Raw genomic sequence first — 21,759 nt, 5'->3', positions numbered from 1 at the left:
TATACATATGGTAGTCCGTCTGACTCTGTTCCAGTGGGATGGGAAGCTAATCCTAAACACAGTTTGGTGTAGTTTAGGAGGTGGGGGTCTTTTCCCTAAACACCTCCTCCTGACTGGTGCACAAGCTCACTCCTTGTATGTTATGTTTTGCTATGCGCTGCTATGTTATGTTGTGTTAGGACATGTGCTGGTATGTATTATGGTAGCCTAGAGTTCCGTGTAAAAACAAGGACAGAACTTGCAACACTTTCTTTTGTAATATCATGTAAAGCAGCAGACAATTATGATATTTTTAGCAAATATAGTTAATGCACCATTTTACTATGACTGGTAATGTTTTCTGCAATTTTCTTTGTTTCAGGGTATATCAAGAATGAATAAAGATAATAAAACTTCTGTGAAAGAATTCATCCTTTTCGGATTTTCTGACATTGGTGAGCATCAGAAAATTCTGTTTGCTCTCTTTCTTATCATCTATATCCTGACCCTTCTGGGAAATATTATAATCATCATACTGATTGCCAGTGACCATTGCCTTCACACCCCTATGTACTATTTCCTACGCTGCTTGTCAGTGGTAGATATTTGTTTCACTTCCACTACCATGCCCAAATTGTTATTCGACCTCCTTCGTGAATTTAAGACCATTTCCTTAATGGGATGTTTCACGCAGTTGTTCTTCTTCCACTCTATTGGTAACATGGATAGCTTCCTCCTGGCACTGATGGCCTATGATAGGTATATGGCTATCTGCCGGCCACTCCATTACACCATGGTCATGAGTAAGAAGCTGTGCTTTCTCCTCGTATCTGTATCATGGATTATTGTCTGTCTCCATTCATTGCTGTATGCAGTGTGGATATCCAGGTTATCATACTGTCGGTCCAACATAATCCACCACTTCTTCTGTGAAATTGCACCACTTTTTGACCTCTCCTGTTCAGATCTCACAATTTTCACCCTCATAGAATTAGTAGAAGCAACCCTCATTCTGTGTGGACCCTTCCTGTTCATTGTCATCTCCTATGGTTGTATCATCACCACCATAATGAAGATGCCAACTGCGGTGGCGAAGCACAAAGCCTTCTCCACCTGTTCGTCCCACATTGAAGTTGTCACACTCTTCTATGGGTCAACAGTTGCAGTTTATGTACGGCCTCCTTCAGCAAGGTCTCTTAACTCTGACAGGTACATAAGTATAATGTACATTGCAGTGACCCCAATGCTTAATCCAGTGATATACAGTTTAAGGAATAAGGAGGTGAAAACGGCCTTGAGTAAAATACTTTGTAGGTAGGCATTTCGTGAACTTGTGATCACAAAGAACAGCACTGCACAATTTAATTTTTACCACCCAATGCTTTGGAAACTGAGTTTGACAGTCCAACAAAATGTTTGCAATAAAAATAATTAGGTGGCCCTAGGTTTGGAAATACTGAAAGGACAGAAATTAACTGTACAAATGAGTTTCTCTAACTAAAGGATCTCAAACTCAAGTGAATTTCAGAGCCTGATTGAGGGAAACGTTAATCAGGAGATGAAGGCCATCAGCTCCTGGCAGATGGTGAGTGGTCCAGTGCACCCAGTCTGTCACTCACATCACCTTATATTCAACCATAACCTTGAAATAGTAAACATGACTGTGCACCAGCAAGAAGGAAAAGTCCTCCTTTTGCTTCTCCAAAATCCTAGTAAACGAAACCAATACCCATATCAACAGTAACACCCACTGTGCCTGTTACATGTACTACAGAAACTTAATCATTGTGGAGTTTGAGGCAGGAATTTGAGTCAAAATAAACATGCTGAAAACCAATGTTTTAGACTCAACATACCCTAAATACATGCTAGTTAATCTCAATGAAAACCTATCATCCTCCCTCGACATGTTGACAGCAGTCAAATCTGGAAATTCAGTGATAGATATCAAAGCAATCACCAAGTGATTTAACAGAAACCTAGAAGAGTCGTGTTAACAGAACATTGGAACAATGAGAGTGACATCTCAGCCTGTGGCAATTAAAAACTAATACATAGAAAATGATAACGCAAAACAATGAAAGAACATGAAAAAGACCGCCTTCACCACACAAACCATCAAAGTGCCTATTCATAATGAGATCCTTACTACCCATCACAACTTGTCCCAAAGGCTAAAAAGCTATCCTTGTGATCCACCATGATTATGAAAACCGCCTTGCCTTTTTTTTAATAAAAAATTACGAAGATGTCATCTCTGACTAAATTATGACAACATGTCTACCGTCCAATTCCACCTCCATTTCTAGATCTGCCTTCCCCATATTCATACTTACTAAGATTGATGAAAATGTGCGCGGTTCAGCCAGGCCTACGAGATAAAAGCTTCCATTACAACTAGGTACTCCTGTTCAACCTAAAACAATTCATAACCTCAATTACGATGGATGCAACAAACACAATATCTCCATTTTCTAATATGGAACCTGTTCTAGCTATTCTGTAGCATGCTAAATCACCTAATTTAGCATAAATGCATTTGCAGCAACTGGCTCCATTGCCAGTGCCACCCTTCCATACCTCAGCAAGAGAATGTAAAGGAGTTGACCAGACAACTCCAAGATAATGATTTCCCCATGACTACTTAATCAACCTTAGCCAACAGTTCATATGCTCATATGCACATAGACAAGTAAAACAAGTAACCTGCACACTGCCAGCAACACCAACCTACTGGAGAAGTTGGAACAGCTCTCCATCCAGAAAAGCACATTATTCTAACACCACGTAATGCATTTTGAAATATCATGATCATTATTTCTCTGTAAATGAATAAGCATATCATTTACATACATAAGAAACTTGATGCAGCATTATTCAAGTGGCTGTGCTAAGGGATATATACGAAGATATTGATTATTAGACATGTGAGGGAAGATCCTTGGGGTACACAACAAGAAACCGGGCCTATAGATCAATATATGTTTACTGCAGTTGGTATGGATTTATTTTAGCTTGTAAGAAATGTGAGGAACTTGTTGAGGGGGGGTGAAACCCTACTCTAGAAGACACCACAATCCTCATCAGGGTGAAGTCATAAGCAAACTCCAAATTAACCTATGCTCAACCCTCTGGCAGTTTGGCGCAGAGCAGTCAGGTTTTACTTAGTGGCAATGTGAAAAGTATTTGTGCAATACTACAAACAGAACAGTAACACAGGGAAAAATCTCCACAAAAGACCCCACAGATAAATAGGGTAATCTTTAACAAATAAAACAAGACCAAAACAGAAAACATCCAATCAGTAGAACCGGAGATATGCAGGTTTTATGATTTTAGTGAAAATAGCGGCAACAAGCTCAAACCATCAACTATAGATATCAGGTTGTGCTGGACCAGAACAAAGTCAAAAGTTCAGGCTGACAGCAATGGATTTCAGGCCAGCTACAGGGACCCATTTAGGCCCAGTGAACAAGACCTCCTTAGTTCCGGGTTAAGGAGCATTGTGAGGTCCCGGCCAGAGGATGTGTTGTGCAGCTGAGGCAATGCAATGATTCAGAAGTGCAGCTGAGCTGCGATGGAAGGTCCTGCATCATTGTGAAGGATCCCATCAATAAAAGCTTGCAATGTGAAGTCCGGCGATGAGGATATGTGGCGCAGTTGAGGCAATAAATTGGTTTCCAAGAGTTGTGATCCTTCGATGCGAGAACCTGTGTCATCATCGAGGTTGCCATCGTTAAGGGGTTAGTGATACGTAGACTGCATAGGTTAAGCTTTAAACTCCAGTGGTTCAAATGCAGGCTTTAAAGGTCAATGCGAAGTCCTTTAATTGGGAGAACACTCACACCAAAGGTGGTACATAGGTGCTGCTCGAGGTTTAGCTGTGCACCAGAGGAAATGTGCTACGTTTGCTGGATGCACAAATGGGTTGCCTAATCACCTTCAGGAGACTTCCATGGGTCCAAGACTGGGTGTCACCACTTGGTAAGGTAAGACTCACAAATGGCAGAATCCAGGTAATGGGGTCAAGGTTGTTGTCTGTCCCTGAGGTTCTCGTCAGGAGGCCAGCTAACCAGCCCTTAGAGTCACTTTGGAGTCCTGGGTTTAACAGATGCAGGACCAGTCCCATTCACCCAGGCAAGATGGCAGATGGCAGCAAGTAGCAGGTCAGCAAAGCAAGACAGCAGTCCAGCAAGGCAGTAGTCCAGCAGGGCAGTAGTCCAGCAGAGTGGCAGTCCTTTTAGAAGCACAGCAGTCCTTCTTCCTGGCAGAGAATCCACATGTCCAGAGGTAAACTGAAGAGGTAGTGTCTGCGGACCAATATTTATACCTCTGCCCTTTCTCTGGAAGGTGGTAGAAGATTCTAGAAATGTTCTTTAAATGCATAGGCTTCCTGCCTTCCCTGACTCCAGCCTACAGGGGATATGCTGTTCTTTGTGTGGAATCAGAACACAGCCCTTTCAAGAGTACGTAGGCTGTGCCTTTCTCTGCCCTCCCATCCTGCCGGTGATGGCCGATCCAGGCACACCTAAGCTCTCTATTTAGTGCTGCTGTGTTCTGTATGGTTGGAAGACTCTTGAGGAGTGTTGATATTTTTGTAGAGTGTGTTTCCATAGTCTAGCCAGCTGGTAACAAGGGCCTGGGTTATGGTCTTTCTGGTTTTGATTGGGAGCCATCTAAAGATTTTTCAAAGCATGCGAGGGTGTGAAAACTGGAGAAGGGAACCGAGTTGACGTGGCGCAGATGTTGTCCGACCGTATCTTTCTAAGAAATGTGAAAGCACCAAGTCATTTGAATAATGGCATTGATACAGCACTTAACATTCACCCGGGTAAGTTGTCTGCTCTTCTTCTGACTCCCGCATCGAAGGGGATGGTGCACACGGCAGGGTTAGGAACTGATGCATGTGAGAGATCAAGCAGGTTGGAACATAACAATTAAATATGGCAACGGAGTATAGGATAAAAACATGTATTAACGCAACTGGGTGACAGGAATCATCCCATGTGGACATTTTATCCTGTTAAATTGGTCAATATGGTTCTTTAGACCATAAATGTTCAAGGCCTTTTTAATGCCAATAATAGTACTCGCCCACCTGACGCGGCCGGCCCTATGTGGTTGTAGGCGGCTTGCTGTGTACCTCCTCTCCCGTCTGTAATGCTCTATGACACATCAACTTGCATTGCCGGCCCACCTGGGATGTAGGCATCATGCTGTATATAGAACCTTTTGGCATCAATAATGATGAAATTTAAAAATAAGTTGTCTACTCTTCACCATGTCAAGGTTTAATAAGAATATATACAGGTACATAACAAGAATAATGTAGTTGGAATTGACATCCTTTTACCATATATGCTCATAAAACATTTGGGATGCACACCTTGATGCACGTAAGCAATGTTAGACATCCCTAAACTTATGTCATAAATTCAAATTTCTGATAAGATTAAGTACATAAACACTGCCACGTGACCACTTGCCAAGTGACTTCCTTTGCCCAGATTATCATCTGAGATTCTGCCAGAGACACTCCCAGTTCCTGCCAGCACAGTTTGCACTTCGCAGCTGCTACATCTCGCCTGAAGCTGATAAAGCAGACTCCTGGAAGATAACCAACTGACTTCTCTGCAGCGGGTGTATGCCCCTTACAGGAAACACAGTCTTCATGCCTCTGCTAATAAAGACAGCTTTTTCTGTCAACAAAGTATGCAGTGTGTCTCTATTCCATAAGAGACTATAAACTGCAAGTTGCCCTGCCTTCCATGCTCTCTTGGTGTGGTGTATAGAAATGGGCGCTAGGGTGTTACATTTTAAATGACATTTTTAAACGTGCTAGAAATGTTCATTTTATTCTAGTTATTTATGAAGTGTCTGCTTGCTTGTTTTATAATAGTCTGTGTAGTTGTTTTAGACATACTGAGAAACAGATTACTACTGTAGTAATAAATACATTTTAATTACAAGAGTTCATTCTTCTTGGTACAGTGTTTGTGAAATTGTGAATAACAAAATTAAGTTTGCTACTGTTACCACTGTGTCCCTGATCCCTTTAGGGGATTGTTTAAAAACCCATAAGCAATATTTCTTTTTCAATTACACGTTGTATAGTATTTGCGGATCTACAATAACCAGTACTACATTAACCAGTCTTTCACATTCATTGTTGGTGCATTGAACCAAATTCTCCCATGTCACCTGTGGGTGGGAAAGCATACCTTGCAGCATTATGCCAAAGTCAAACCTTAAGCAACAGGGCAACACAATACTAAAGTCAGGTTTTCCAAGCAGTGGCCATGCGTTGCTTGGAAAATCTGGAGTACCTCAGAGCAGTTAAAGTGGCTGCCTTGTGTTGCTCTGTCCTGAGAAGGCGTTCCATGAGTGGAGCGTGGATTTTTTTCTCCATGTAAATGTAAATGTATTGCAACTTATATAGTGCACGTGTCACCCGAAGGCATCAAGGCGCTTGCCTTGGGAACCCGTCCTGGCTTTCCCCTGTGAGATAACCCCTACTGGGTATCCCTAGGATGAAAGCCAGGCATCCCACAGCGGGTGGGCCGCCGTAGTGGAGATTAAGCAACTATTGCCCAGAGTTGCAGCGTGGGACCCCATGATTAGAATAGGCACCGAGGCGAGAATTATCGAGTCCGTGGACATTTTGGGCTCAGGACCCTGCCGCGTCGGGAATTGAACCCTGGTCCCGGGACAGACCTCTGCATCAGGGTCTGCCGCTCTAATCAGTGAGCCACACTCCTCCATGGATTTTGCTGCATTCCCAATTTTAACGAGACTGGGTAACCTGGAAATGTGTTAAAAGGCTACGCCTTTCCTGGAAAGGTGCAATGAGGGGACATTATTTCTCCTCATTGTTTCCTCTTTCTAAATGTGCTGCAATCTGCAGCACTCTTACAAAGAGGAAATAGCCTCAGAGGTTTGTTTATGTGCGGGAAAACTATCCTGACTGCAATGCAGGCCCCCTTGCACCATGACGCAATAGTGCCTGCATTGGGCCTAGGCAGAGAGCAGAACTGCGTCTTATTTGAGTAAATACGGCGCATTCCTGCCCTCTTCCTTTCACGCAGAGCACCAAGTCGTCTTGCTCTGTTACGATGCATGAAAGATTGAGAAATCTGGCCTAAATACACACAACAGAACCAGTATAAGGTAGCCATAGAAGATCAGATAGGTAAGTATCTGCTGATATATCAGTTATGACGGAAGACAGATGTCTTCTCAGTGAAAAAATGTCATATAATCAGATCTCTGTGTGGTAAGGTTAACTGCTGACACTGCAACAGGTTCTCTTAATTATGGGACATTTATTTATTTGATTAAATCATTTGTTTTTGACGGTGGTAAATGATCAGATTAGACCTTCGCATACAGATATTGAGCCCTGCAATGGGAAAAGCAACCAAAATGGATGTTAATCATCTCATACTTTTAGGTAATAACAAGGGAAAAAAGCTATTTACAAAATTGCATTTGTGGTTTACAACAAAATAGTAATTCTTTCTAAGAAAGGAGACTTCATTAAATAGCGGAAATGCTACAAATGTTACGAGTGGGGCTATTTGGCCTCTCCCTGAGGACCCATTATGGCCACAAAACTGACTGGGTGAGAAAGAGGCGCCCACTTATAATTCTGTTAATTGTCAGCAGAAGGTGCTGCTTTTATTGTCTGTTTCATTGAAACTGAAGTCTAAGTCAGACTTCTGGTATCCTGCTGCACAGCTTGGATCGAAGCAGAAGTAGAAAGGGAAGTGTTAAATTCTATTTGGTGACTATGGGTCTGTGAAAGCAATGAGGAGAAGGGCTCGAGTTCTGGAGGGGGGTCCGCTGCATGGAAACGTTTCCATCTCCATGGCTGACCTTTTCTCTGCAAGTGTCTCTGGGAGATTGTCAGACACAGGTTACATTTCTAGACAATATAACACTTGATTTTATTGTGAAGTAGTGTGTTTTATGGTGTGACAAGTTTGGCGTGATTTCTTTATTAGTACATTTACACAACTTGCATTGGTGTCTACTGAACAATTTCCTTGTTCCTAGGAACTAACGTAATACTGGGGATGAAATAAACAAGCTCTACCCTGGGAACTGCATCTGATTGCAACTTACAGGGATACTGCTAACTGCAGCCTTCTGTATGCAGTTTGTCTTGCTTGAGATACCTAACACCGACAAGCATTCTGGGCCTTTTTAGGGGAGACTGGCTCTTTAGTCCAGCATTTCTTTCAGTTTACTTTTTATGCTGACCTGAACGTGCTGGAAAAACCCTAGAAAACTGACGGCCTAATTTAGTTCCCAGCAGATGGGATACTCCGTCCGCCTAAATATAAATCCCATAGGACATAATGGGACTTATATTTTAGCCAATGGGATCTCCGTCACCGATGTGATGGATTTACCCATCCACCGAGATCTAAATCGGGCCGAGTGTTGCAGAGAGGTGACAGAAACTTCTTAGCATGGTGTGAATGCCTGTGGTACATGTCCTGACAACTCCAAGAATGTAAAGTCACTTTACAACTTTTCATCGTCAAGTCAAATGGGCCACAATTTCTTAGTGACTCTTAGGGGACAGCAACATAATAAAGCTTCCAGACCATCAAACATAGCTCAAAGTAACTTTATAAATACAAGCTTATAACTCAAAACACAAACTAAAACACCCACCACTGATTCAACATTCAGTGTCAGAGCTTGAAAATTGGAGTTCGAAACACGTTCAATGCCCACAAGACATTTATTTGCTAGGGTGCAAGTTTGTCTGCACCCAACTTTCACATGACTCCACCAGCATTAATATATATATATATATATATATATATATATATATATATATATATATATATATATATACTAAAATGGTGATTACAATGAGAGGCGAGTCATCATTTCCCCCTGTGCCTGTCCATGAGGAAGGGGCGTGCCAGCCCTGAGACGCGTCAGACCATGATTGCTATTGATGAATGCCAGGAAAGCGAGTGAAAGCAGGGCTTGCTCACTGAAGCTGGGAGAGCGTCGTGTGCCTTCTTGAAGCTCGAGGGCTTTGTTTGTTTCCATATATATATATATATATATATATATATCCAAAAGCACCCCTCAACAAGAAGTGAGAGGCCACACGGAGGAATCCTTTTGGGAGCCTTTAATGTGGACACTGGGCATTATGCATTTCTGCGACCGTTGGCCTCGTCAGATGCCTCCACACACGAGCAGCCATTCCATCTCCACCTTAAGTGTCTCCTCCTGTGCCTCATTGGTCAGAGAACTCCACCCCCTGTTGTTTTTATGCACACCTTCTGTAGTCTTGGAATCCTGACTATATCACCCACAGTTCACCAGGGTTGGAAGGCAGTGCACGGGGGTAACTGTTTGGTGTTAAGTTACTCGGGGAGAAAGATGATTGCTGTAACGGTGGCTGGTCCCGTGAGGGAATGGTGTCCTGTGTCTCCCTCAGGCCCCCACTGACGTTCCAGCCTCTCTTATATATATATGTATTCCCAAGGCAATCTTCCTCAATTGAAGTCGATTAGAGGCGACATAGCGGGGCTTTGGGTGAACACCATTTATTAAAATTACGGGCATGACGCGTTTCGAAAGTAGTCCTTTATCAAATGCCCTTCAGTAATTAAAGTGCCTCTGTTGCTTTTGGTTCCCCATTCAGTCTGTTTGTGATGTCCAATATACTAAAGAAGTGTTGGACCCCAGGTAAGACGTTGCACGGAGTCACGGACGTCTCTTCAGTAGAACTGCATTCCCCAGCATGCAGTGTTGCCGTATTGCTGGTTAGTGACTCCGCTTGTCGGCATGGTTCCTGCTTTTTCCCGTTGGAATACCGATCTGCAGCATTAACCAGGTGGGCGCTTAAGCATTTGTTCTGGGCTCTGTATGGCGTCCGTAGCCCACACTCCCTGCCTCTCAGTTCCTTCAGAAATGGAGTCGGAGATGCTGGTGAAGTAAGCAGCATCTCTCCATTAAAGTATGGCCTGTCAATTGGCAGCGTTTTCTCCACTTCCTCCGTCATGCGAGGCGGTCGGGAAGTCTTCTCACACCTAGCGACTCCCCAAACACTTGAGGGAGGGTCAACCTCACGTGCCGGTGATGGCACGCTATATATTCCCAAGGCAATCTTCCTCAATTGAAGTCGATTAGAGGCGACACAGCGGGGCTTTGGGTGAACATCATTTATTAAAATTACGGGCATGACGCGTTTCGGAAGTAGTCCTTTATCAAATGCCCTTCAGTAATTAAAGTGCCTCTGTTGCTTTTGGTTCCCCATTCAGTCTGTTTGTGATGTCCAATATACTAAAGTAGTGTTGGACCCTTAGGTAAGACGTTGCACGGAGTCACGGACGTCTCTTCAGTAGAACTGCATTCCCCAGCATGCAGTGTTGCCGTATTGCTGGTTAGTGACTCCGCTTGTCGGCATGGTTCCTGCTTTTCCCCGTTGGAATGCCGATCTGCAGCGTTAACCAGGTGGGAGCGTAAGCATTTGTTCTGGGCTCTGTATGCCGTCCGTAGCCCACACTCCCTGCCTCTCAGTTCCTTCAGAAATGGAGTCGGAGATGCTGGCGAAGTAAGCAGCATCTCTCCATTAAAGTATGGCCCGTCAATTGTCAGCGTTTTCTCCACTTCCTCCGTCGTGCGAGGCGGTCTAGAAGTCTTCTCACACCTAGCGACTCCCCAAACACTTGAGGGAGGGTCAACCTCACGTGCCGGTGAAGGCACGCTATATATTCCCAAGGCAATCTTCCTCAATTGAAGTCGATTAGAGGCGACACAGCGGGGCTTTGGGTGAACACCATTTATTAACATTACGGGCATGACGCGTTTCGGAAGTAGTCCTTTATCAAATGCCCTTCAGTAATTAAAGTGCCTCTGTTGCTTTTGGTTCCCCATTCAGTCTGTTTGTGATGTCCAATATAGTAAAGTAGTGTTGGACCCCAGGTAAGACGCTGCACGGAGTCACGGACGTCTCTTCAGTAGAACTGCATTCCCCAGCATGCAGTGTTGCCGTATTGCTGGTTAGTGACTCCGCTTGTCGGCATGGTTCCTGCTTTTCCCCGTTGCAATGCCGATCTGCAGCGTTAACCAGGTGGGAGCTTAAGCATTTGTTCTGGGCTCTGTATGGCGTCCGTAGCCCACACTCCCTGCCTCTCAGTTCCTTCAGAAATGGAGTCGGAGATGCTGGTGAAGTAAGCAGCATCGCTCCATTAAAGTATGGCCTGTCAATTGACAGCGTTTTCTCCACTTCCTCCGTCATGCGAGGCGGTCGGGAAGTCTTCTCACTCCTAGCAACTCCCCAAACACTTGAGGGAGGGTCAACCTCACGTGCCGGTGAGGGCACGCTATATATTCCCAAGGCAATCTTCCTCAATTGAAGTCGATTAGAGGCAACACAGCGGGGCTTTGGGTGAACACCATTTATTAAAATTACGGGCATGACGCGTTTCGGAAGTAGTGCTTTATCAAATGCCATTCAGTAATTAAAGTGCCTCTGTGGCTTTTGGTTCCCCATTCAGTCTGTTTGTGATGTCCAATATACTAAAGTAGTGTTGGACCCCAGGTAAGACGTTGCACGGAGTCACGGACGTCTCTTCAGTAGAACTGCATTCCCCAGCATGCAGTGTTGCCGTATTGCTGGTTAGTGACTCCGCTTGTCGGCATGGTTCCTGCTTTTCCCCGTTGGAATGCCGATCTGCAGTGTTAACCAGGTGGGAGCTTAAGCATTTGTTCTGGGCTCTGTATGGCGTCCGTAGCCCACACTCCCTGGCTCCCAGTTCCTTCGGAAATGGAGTTGGAGATGCTGGTGAAGTAAGCAGCATCTCTCCATTAAAGTATGGCCCGTCAATTGGTATATTTACTGAAAAAACCATAGGTTTCACACATGTTATAGTTAGCTGGACATTTCACTCATACAAAACTATTGAAATTCCCCCGTTATAGTTATTACAGCTAACTATGACTCGCGCGCCCGCAATCCACTGCTGATGAAGTCACATATTACATCACTCATGACATGGTAAGTGACATCACTCATGACATTGCTGATGACATCTCAAATGACATCACTGATGTAATGCCAGCTCCCAAATGCGTATAAGTTGTGCACCAAAGGTGCTGGAGTCGGGCATCCTACATATTATGAGCCTTGCATCCAGGGCATGCACAACAGGGGGCTGCACTGAGCTGGGTGCGCAACTTTTACTTTTTCCGTAAAAATATAGCCCCTATCAGAACTTTCTAATATTCCTGGTGATCGTATCTCCTGAGTCTTATAAAACATGTTGGGGACCGTGAGGGAAGCCACAATGCCCCCACGGTCCGGCTAGCTTCCAGCGTTCTTCTGGAGCCGGCATTGCTTTTCCACATGGGGATATGCTAACTTGCATGTGGAAATGCAATCTTGTTTGGATTTTGAAAGTGAGACCAGATTTCACTGCGCTGTCTAAGTTTGCTATGGGAGGGCGGGAGCCACGAGACTTCCGCCTTCTCATAGCAAACAGTAGTGTCCCTGGGGTAGGCACCATGGGACACTGCAGGAACCGGCTCCTGGTGTGGCGGTCTCCAGGTCTCTCGAGGGCACCAGGCGGAGGGCCAGGCAGCCCCCCCTCACACAATACAGAAATGTCCGGGGGTGGTTGTTCCCGGGGTTTGAGGGGTGTCATTGAGGCCCACACACTTTTAATTTTGTAGGGGGGGGGGGGGCTTGGACGCAAAAGTGGCGCAAGGGGATTTCTAAATCTGGTACACAGGGTTTTGTTTTACTTTGCTTTCCTTTCTGTCTTTTAGAGGATCCAGGGTAAATATAATGGTTTTTGTACAGCTTGTACCTTTCAACTCTACCCCCAAATGGCTTTCTGCCTGTAACCATAGTAACAGTTCATGAAACACTTACGTGAGCGCAGAGGTTAGAAGTTCATCACACTATGTTGCTAATGGAAAAAGTTACTGTGCTGGAGTTTTAAAACTTTTCCATAGGAACGGTTTGTCGTAGCTATAGACTCTGGTACAGATCTGGTAAAGAGTTAGTCTCAGAATTATACTTCAAATTATAAATATCATTTCTATTGGGGACCGCTAGCCCCCCAAAAAAGACGTATATTCTTTTTAAAATTAACTTTTATTAAAACAACAATAAATAACTGGAAACGTAACTTAAAGATAACAATACAATAAAGAACTAGAAACATAACTTTATTAAAACAATATAATAAGCAAAATGTGATGTGGAGTCCAATCCAATAGAAGTCGGTAGGTAATCTGCAAAACAAAAAAGAAAATTAGTGTTTAAATTTAGATCGATGTGAGTAAATGAGGTCAAACATTACAAGTCAAGGTAACACTTGACAATATTTGGTTATTTTTACGTGTGCAGTGTGCCTGGTACATTTCAGTTGTCTTATAGGCCAGCGTTCAAGCGGTGTCTGTATGGAAGTGCCTACTGCGTCAGGTTTAGATTACAGATCAACAGGTCTTTAAAATGTTTCAGAGATAATACAGAATTAGGTGAGAGATTAAGTCAAATCAAATCAAATCAAAAAGACTTTATTTGGTTATATTGTCATAGATAACCATAAAGGTTAAACAAATTACAGCAAATATAGCAGCAATTATTACATAGTTAATAGTGCATGTTACATACATTAAAAGGCCATTGCTCAGATACCAATAAAATCAGATAATAATAGTTTTCCGCGAATTAAAGACATTTTTAAGAAAGGCGGATACAGACGCCACAGAGAATATGTTATCTAACTCCATAATTGCTAAAAACACGGGCCGACATTGCCTTAGGTTTAAATACCTTAAAATGGGCATAATCCACCTTTTCCTTGGTACAGAGTAAATTTTACAGAAAAATAAAATGTGAATATCAGATTGGGTTGACATGTCGTCACAAGGACATTTACAAATGCCACTTGTCCAGTTATTAGTAGTAGGAAAACTCAGGAGCCTAAAAAGGATACCAAATCTGAAACGGATAATTAGGAACCTATCATGATCCCTCATCTGCAGGGTTAAATAGGGTTGAATAACCTGCGAAGTGAGTATCAATTGATGAGAGATCACAGATTTTTTTGTAAGCTCCGTTATCTCCCTACATTGCACTAAATAAGTTATACATAACTTTTTTAGCTCTTTTCTCGAGATCTGATACATTGACAGAGGGTCGTCAAAATACTCAGGATGATCAATGTTAACAAAAAATGACTTAATGTATCCAAGCCATTTCACCCGATAGGCACAATCCAATTTCAAGACATCTCCCAAAATTAGACGATTGAGATGGCATTCTTCTGTGGTCCACACCCTATGCCACAGAAGGACCGGTTCCACCTTGATGATATCTTCTAGGTAGGGTAAACCCAGTTCAGTGTGACAGTTGTATGTGGACGTACTTTCGGGTATGGATAAAAGATATCTGAGAAAGCCATTTTCGGTTAACTGTAGGGTTGAGACGTTGGCATCCCCCCAGATACCCGCACCGTAAGTTGCAACTGCAACACAACTAGCTTTGTTTATATGCAAGAGCTCCCTTACCGGTTTATTCCCCAGCTTTTTACTAAACAGTTTAAGGGCCATTATTGACTCAGCAAATAATAAATTTCTACTTTTAACTGCACTGCCCCACTGTCCAGTACGGTCAAAGAGAATTCCTAAATACGGGAAAGTTTGAGTATGCTCTAGTGGGCTGGAGTCAATGTACATGATTCTTTTTTTCAAATTTGCTCCTCTACCACAGTTCATACTAAAAGTTTTAGTACAATTAACCTTCAGGTCCAAATTGGTCATGAAGGTGGTAAATGACGATATCATTGTTTGCATAGCTAATGGGGTCCTTGCCAGCTAGACAGCATCATCTGCATAAATAAGTGCAGGTATTGATCGATTTTGTGCCGTCGGCATATCTTGACATTCTTGCAAGATTTTCTCCAGATCATTAATGTAGATGTAAAATAAGAAAGTGGCAAGGACGCATCCTTGCCTCACTCCCCTTGCTATATTAAACATTCTTGTACATTCCCCTCTTTTACCGTATCTAATCGTGGCCCTAGCACCATTATACAACTCTCTGAGGAATAAAATTGTATTGTTCTCAACACCCAACCTAGCTAAAATTGACCATAATTTGCTGTGGGTAACACAGTCAAAAGCGGATGTCAGATCCACAAAGGTTAAAAACAACCTACCTCCCTTGGCCTTGGTATATTTCTCCAGGACAATAAATAAATTGAGACATTGGTCAATTGTCCCGATACCCTCTCTAAAGCCATATTGTAGGTCGCTTATAATCTTGTGCTCCTCAGCCCATAACTGCAACCTATTTAAAATAACACGCCTGATGATTTTATTTGTTGAATCAAGCACACACAGCTAGCCCTATCGCCTTTTTTTAAAAATGGGTACAATAATCGATTCATACCATGAGTTAACTAGTCCCACCGAGTCAGCAGCAATAAATAATCTAGTTAGCAGTGGCGCCCTTACGGCTATGTTATTTTTAAAGACATCCACTGGGACTCCATCAGGCCCGGGTGCCTTGCCACCCTTACTAGAATTAATACCCCTAGTTACCTCTTCTAAAGTGAATTCCAGATCATCTTTGCTCTTAATCATAATATTCATATCCTTCTCTGTCATCTCACTCAGTGGTTCTTCAGTGATAGCCAGAGAGCTATAGAGAGTTTCAAAATGGCTCACCCAGTCATCTTCACTGATGGCAATCTCCATCCTTGCCTTAGTGTTATCCTTAAAATACGGTGCATTGACAGCCTTCCAAAAGGCTGTCATATCTTTCAGTTGGGAAGCTTCAATTAAAGCCTCCCAAGCTTCCCTCCTCATCGCGTCCCTCCTATTTTTTTGTACTATCTTATATGCCTTGCGCAGCTCCCTGATCTGCGTCTGATCCCTGACTTGACTGCTCAGGGCCCGTTTAAGATTAGAGTATGCCTTGGTGCACGCTGAATCAAACCAGCCCTTATTTTCGCTTATGGGGTTCTTCTTTACTTCTATCCAAAGGCTATTTTTGATGCACGTTGTTATTTGCCTAAAATTAGTAATTATTTCTGTGTTGTCAGAGCCCATGTCCAGACAAATACTGAAACGTATTTTACAGGCCTTGATGATCTTATATAAAAACTCTTCAGGCATCACCTTAGTCCACTTCAAAGCATATCCATTTTGTCTTGAGATATCAATATCTCTCGAATGTGCCCTGATTAAATTAACATCAGTAGAATCATCTCGTGGATCTACTATTTCCACTCTAATAGGGTAGTGATCGCTAAGGGAAATTCCCATCTTGGAGTAATTGAAAATACTATCTTTATAACATGAAGAGATCATTTATTCTTTTTCGTGCCAATAACCTCCTTAGCAAAAGACACATCATTAACTATGTAAACAGCTGTTGTCTCCTCCTTCAAACTTGAGTCCGGCATAATTCTTCTGCCAATTATATCAATCACATCAGAATAGGCATTATCCTTACCAACATAAGTTAGAGATTCTAACTCCAGAGGATCTGGATTCGCCTGTTTATCCCTAACTAACTGGGGAGAGAGTAACTCATCAGCATGGTTCTTTGGTTTCTCACATATTGGTCAATCCACCCCAGCAAGTCCAGACAGGGATTCAAAACGATTACAAATAGGCACATTGTACTGATCCCCAACTAGTAGATAATTACCGCCGTGATGTAGATTACGAGGCAAGAAGCCACTATACATGTTCGGTGCGGGGGGGGCATGAAATTGATATCCTGGGCGCAAGTTATTGATTCCAAAGAAAGTGTTATTAAACCTAGGCCCGCTAGTAACAGCTGAAGCTGGTGGGTAAAAGTAGCTTAAATCGAGAGAGAAAATACCACCAGGATTATCATAGTTAGTAAAGCTACTTATACAGTGTACCACTCGGGGATCTCTAAAATGAACTATGATACAATCTCCATTAATATCCTTGGCTTTATGACCCACCCAGCTTACTCTGCGGACATTTAAGATTTCCCCTTGCATGTCTGGTCTAAGAGGTCTATTTCTTCCTAGCCAGAACATAACCTTATTTTTTAGTTCATAGTAGGATTCGTACCTATCTTGCTTCCATTCTGGGACACCTACTAGTACAACCACATATGGATACGAATCCGGGGGGAGATCAATTCTCTTCCTAATCCCTATTTGACTGGGTATCGCTTCTTTGTCTATTTCAGGGATAGTTCCTGCTTGCTCTGGTATCTTAACTAGTCTATCTTTATGGCTCGCAACATGTCCTCCATTTACCTCAGAGCTGGCTGTGTGGGAAGCCTTGCCAATAGTTTTACCACTGGCTGACTTGGGTATTTCTTTCCCTCTTTGCCCAAACTTCTCTTTAAATAATGTTCCCTGTTTATCAGGAAGTGTTGTGGTAGTGCAATTTGGCTGAGATTTAGTCTCTGCCACCTTTTGTAACATTACAGAGTTTGCCTGAGTAATTTTTTCAAGTATCCCTAGCTGTTCACTTATCCTTCTAGTACGTTCCACTAAGGGTAAAATGAAAGATCTAACTAAGTGTTCGATATTTTCTAACGTACACTCTTTGGACCTTGATTCGTTATATATTGATTCCGATAGAACATTGGAAGAACCAATATGCTTAGAACTAATATTCCCAGCCTGTTTAAGTCTGTCAGGCCTGTCCACAACTGCCTTATTGTTATTTTTAGGTGAAGCGACTTTGGTCTTCTTAGATCGCCCACCCTTCTGTTGATTGTCACCTCGCGTACGCTTTAAATTAATGCCCGAATCCAGCACATGTACAGAACGATTTACTTCAGTGGGTACTTTATAAATCACTTGCGGGCTTTTACTAGGTGCTGGATCTACTCTTGGAAAAACCATAAAAGAATCTAAGCTTGGGTCAGGTCCACTTGTATCTAAAATTATTGATAGATCTTGTTGGTGCTGAGTTGCGCTTTCATTCTGTGAGTTTATAATTACTGGCTGTTCGGGTGGAAGTACTAAGGCAATCTTCCCCAGTGACGATCTTCTCTCAAACATAGGATCGAGGGATAGGCGCCGTTTGGTTAAGACTATCTCCTTTTCCAAAGCTGACGCGGCCCTGGTGATAAAGGCATCTATGGTGCCAGTTACCCCCATTCCCCCCGCCCTGTATCCTGGTTTATTCCCTTTGGTGTTTTTGGGTGCCATTGTTCCTCAATAATGCCTGTGTTATGCCAAGAATCTTTGCTATAGCTAAGAAATAAAAAGTTAAAAATACAATTAAACACATATAATAAGTCTTACTGATATTGGGAAAATCAAAGGGGGTGGCCCAGTCCAGTCTATTCCTGTCTCTAACGGGCTCAGACGGGCCCGCCCTTGGCCCGGGCTTCGTCCGGCTCGTCCTGCGCGCGTCCCGCGGTGCTGGTGCAGGATTTGTAGCACCTGTGGAGGGCATTGCGGTAAGGTGCCTCCTGGCCCCGATGTCCTGTGGGCGATGTAGTTTTAGCCTCCCCTTTGGCCACCAGTCCCACAAACAGCGAGTGTTTCCCGCAGAGCGGGAAACACGAGAAGTGGGCAGATATCAGATGGTGCTGCAATGACGAGGAGTGTGGTTCTCCTCCTTATCGTGGCCCCCACAGTACCAAGAATAGTCCAACTCGCAACAGCAGCAGCTAAAGTTTCCCGCGATACGCGGTGCTGGTGCAGGATTTGTAGCACCTGTGGAGGGCGTGGCAGGAAGGTGCCTCCTGGCCCCGATGTCCTGTGGGCGATGTAGTTTTAGCCTCCCCTTTGGCCACCAGTCCCACAAACAGCAAGCGTTTCCCGTGGAGCGAGAAGTGGGCAGATATCAGATGGCGCTGCAATGACGAGGAGCTTGGTTCTCATCCTTATTGTGGCCCCCACAGTACCAAGAATAGTCCAACTCGCAACAGCAGCAGCTAAAGAGATTAAGTCATTATGCAGGACAATATTCTTTAGGGCTTATTTACAAGACTCTTGCAACAGTTTTGTGTTACTTTTCCCATGTTGAAAGTGACGCAAAAGTGGCACAAGGGGTTTGTAAATAAGCTCTTATTTCTAATGCATTTAGTTGGAGGCATTGTATATCTAGGCCGCTCTGATTACTTTGTGTAAACACTGTGACCAACAGAGTTCACAACTTGAACTCAGCTTTGGTTCTACACGTCAGAGTGGACAGCAGCGTCCATAACTTTAAAAGAGAAAGAGAAACGATGTGAGAGAGAGTGAGAAACAGAAAGAGAGAAAAAAGCAGTTTTTTAGACCTGGCCATATGCAAATCAGTCTTGTCCCTGTGCCCTGTGCCTCGTGGGAACAGTCCAGCCTGAACTGCCAAGCCAGGTCCTCTCTGGACCGGAAACAAGCATCCTAGGACCGGTTTCGGGGTGTCAGCCCTCTTCAGCCAGGATAGCTTGATTCCAGTGGCACAGTGAGCCCTGGACCCACATCTAGGCATACTTGGCACACTTAGGGCGAGAAAGGAAAAGACATGCAATTGTTAGACAGAATGAAGAACAAATCAAAGCATTCACCCCCAGTCAAGAGATCTGGGTTAAATCCATCATTCTTTTGCTCACCATGCCACCCAATTTAGACCTGGCCATATGCAAATCAGTCTTGACCATGTGCCTCATGGGAACAGTCCAGCCCGAACTGCCAAGCCAGGTCCTCTCTTGACCGGAATCAAGCATCTTAGGACCGGTTTTGTGGTTTCACCCTTCTTCAGCCAGGATAGCTTGATTCCAGTGGCACAGTGAGCTAGCCTGGCTGAAGAAGGGTGACATACCCTGAAACTGGTCCCAGGATGCTTGTTTCCGGTCCAGGGAGGACCTGGTCTGGCAGGTCGGCCTGGACTGTTCCCATGAGGCACAGGGTCAAGACTGATTTGCATATGGCTGGGTTCAAACTGGGGTGGCGTAGTGGGCAAAAGAACAATGGATTTAACCCAGATCTTTTGACTTGGGGAGAATGTTTGCATTGCCAGCATTCCATCCATCATTTGTTTGCTGTAACACTTTTCGCCCTTATTGGGATGGGTATGCGCAGACGTGGGTCCCTTGCTCACCGTGCCACTGGATTCAAGCTAGCCTGGCTGAAGAAGGGTAACATACCCTGAAACTGGTCCCAGGATGCCTGCTTCCGGTCCAGGGAGGACCTGGTCTGGCAATTCGGCCTGGACTGTTCCCATGAGGCACAGGGTCAAGATTGATTTGAATATTGCTGGGTCCAAACTGGGGTGGCGTAGTGGGCAAAAGAACAATGGATTTAACCCAGATCTTTTGACTTGGGGAGAATGTTTGCATTGCCAGCATTCCATCCATCATTTGTTTGCTGTAACACTTTTCGCCCTTATTGGGATGGGTATGCGCAGACGTGGGTCCCTTGCTCACCGTGCCACTGGATTTGAGCTAACCTGACTGAAGAAGGGTGACATACCCTAAAACCGGTCCCAAGATGCTTGTTTCCAGTCCAGGGAGGACCTGGTCTGGTAGTTCGGCCTGGACTGTTACCATGAGGCACGGGGTCAAGACTGATTTGCATATGGCTGGGTCCAAACTGGGCTGGCGTAGTGGGCAAAAGAACGATGGATTTAACCCAGATCGTTTGACTGGGGGAGAATGTTTGCATTGTCAGAATTCCGTTCATCATTTGTTTGCTGTAACGCCTTGTCAATAAGGCACCCTTTCACGCTATACTTAGCATGAAAGAGGTGGGCAATGGGTGGTTCAGTGGGTGTTCCCCTGCAACACACTTTGATTTTGATGCTTCCTCATATTCACAAGAGCATCGTAAATATGGGGCAGTGCCAAAATTAAGACCAGGCGCAACGAGGAGAAATGTTAAATTTCTCCTGGTTTTTGCTGTTTGTATGTGTACTGCGTTGTGCAGCACACATAGAAACTCCAGAAGTCCATTGATTTCTTATGTCCAGGAAGGTGACCCTTCCTGCACATAAACAATCAATAACAAAATGACTTTTTCCAACTTCTATGTGTGCTGCATTAAGCAGCATTTAGCTGCACACATAGAGTTTCAAAGCGCCATTTCACAAGGTACACCTTCCAGCACATAAAAATCTTCCCCTACAACGCAGGCCCCCATGCACTAGGGTGCAAGGGTGTCTGCACTGGCACTATGTAGCTAAAATTGCGCTATCACACGGGGAAACACAGGGCTGCACCGTATCCTTGTAAATACGGTACAGCCGTGCGTTTTGGAAGTGGCGGAGCGTGGCGTTAAGCCAAGGTGGCTAATGCTGCGCTCCACCACTTTCGAATAAAATGCCCCTTTGTATCTAACTATTACGGCTTCTACAACAGACCTAATGCCATCACTAGCTTCAACTACCTCATTCTTTTTCAAAGGTACTACTTATAAATACACCCTAATGTTTGACATTCTACCGGTAGAACAATATCACCTAAGTGATTCAAGATTGGCTGATCATTAGAAGACTTCCAATAGAACTTGTGCGATTGCTTAACCTCAAACTGTGCCGAGTGATAATCAGTTTATCCTCAAAATCTATTAATGACTCTGCTGAAGATGACTCTCTCGTTTTGAGTAGCTGCATTCTGTGGGACAACACCCAACATTGGAAGACCAACATTGAAATTAATTGTGTCCCTTTGTCTTTCACTATAAAGTATTCAAGTATCTTCTGAACTAAAAGTTGAAGCAGTGGAAAGGGAGCATCTTTTCTAGTGCCTCTTAGAATCTCTGAAAAAGCCATGGTGATATTTAGGCTCTATTGCAATAGTCCAGT

General features: G+C 43.8%; 1 protein-coding gene across 1 annotated transcript; it reads left to right on the top strand.

Annotated features, from left to right (window-relative positions):
- Positions 1 to 373: 373 nt before the first annotated feature.
- LOC144785037 (olfactory receptor 1M1-like) lies at positions 374 to 1,297 on the top strand. The gene has a single exon (XM_078664158.1). The coding sequence runs from the start codon at positions 374 to 376 to the stop codon at positions 1,295 to 1,297; it is 924 nt and encodes a 307-aa protein (XP_078520284.1).
- The last annotated feature ends 20,462 nt before the right edge of the window (positions 1,298 to 21,759 follow it).

Source organism: Lissotriton helveticus, chromosome 10 (assembly GCF_964261635.1).
Source record: "Lissotriton helveticus chromosome 10, aLisHel1.1, whole genome shotgun sequence".
In the NCBI taxonomy this organism is placed as follows: domain Eukaryota; kingdom Metazoa; phylum Chordata; class Amphibia; order Caudata; family Salamandridae; genus Lissotriton; species Lissotriton helveticus.
This window is presented reverse-complemented; position numbering and strand designations above follow the sequence as displayed.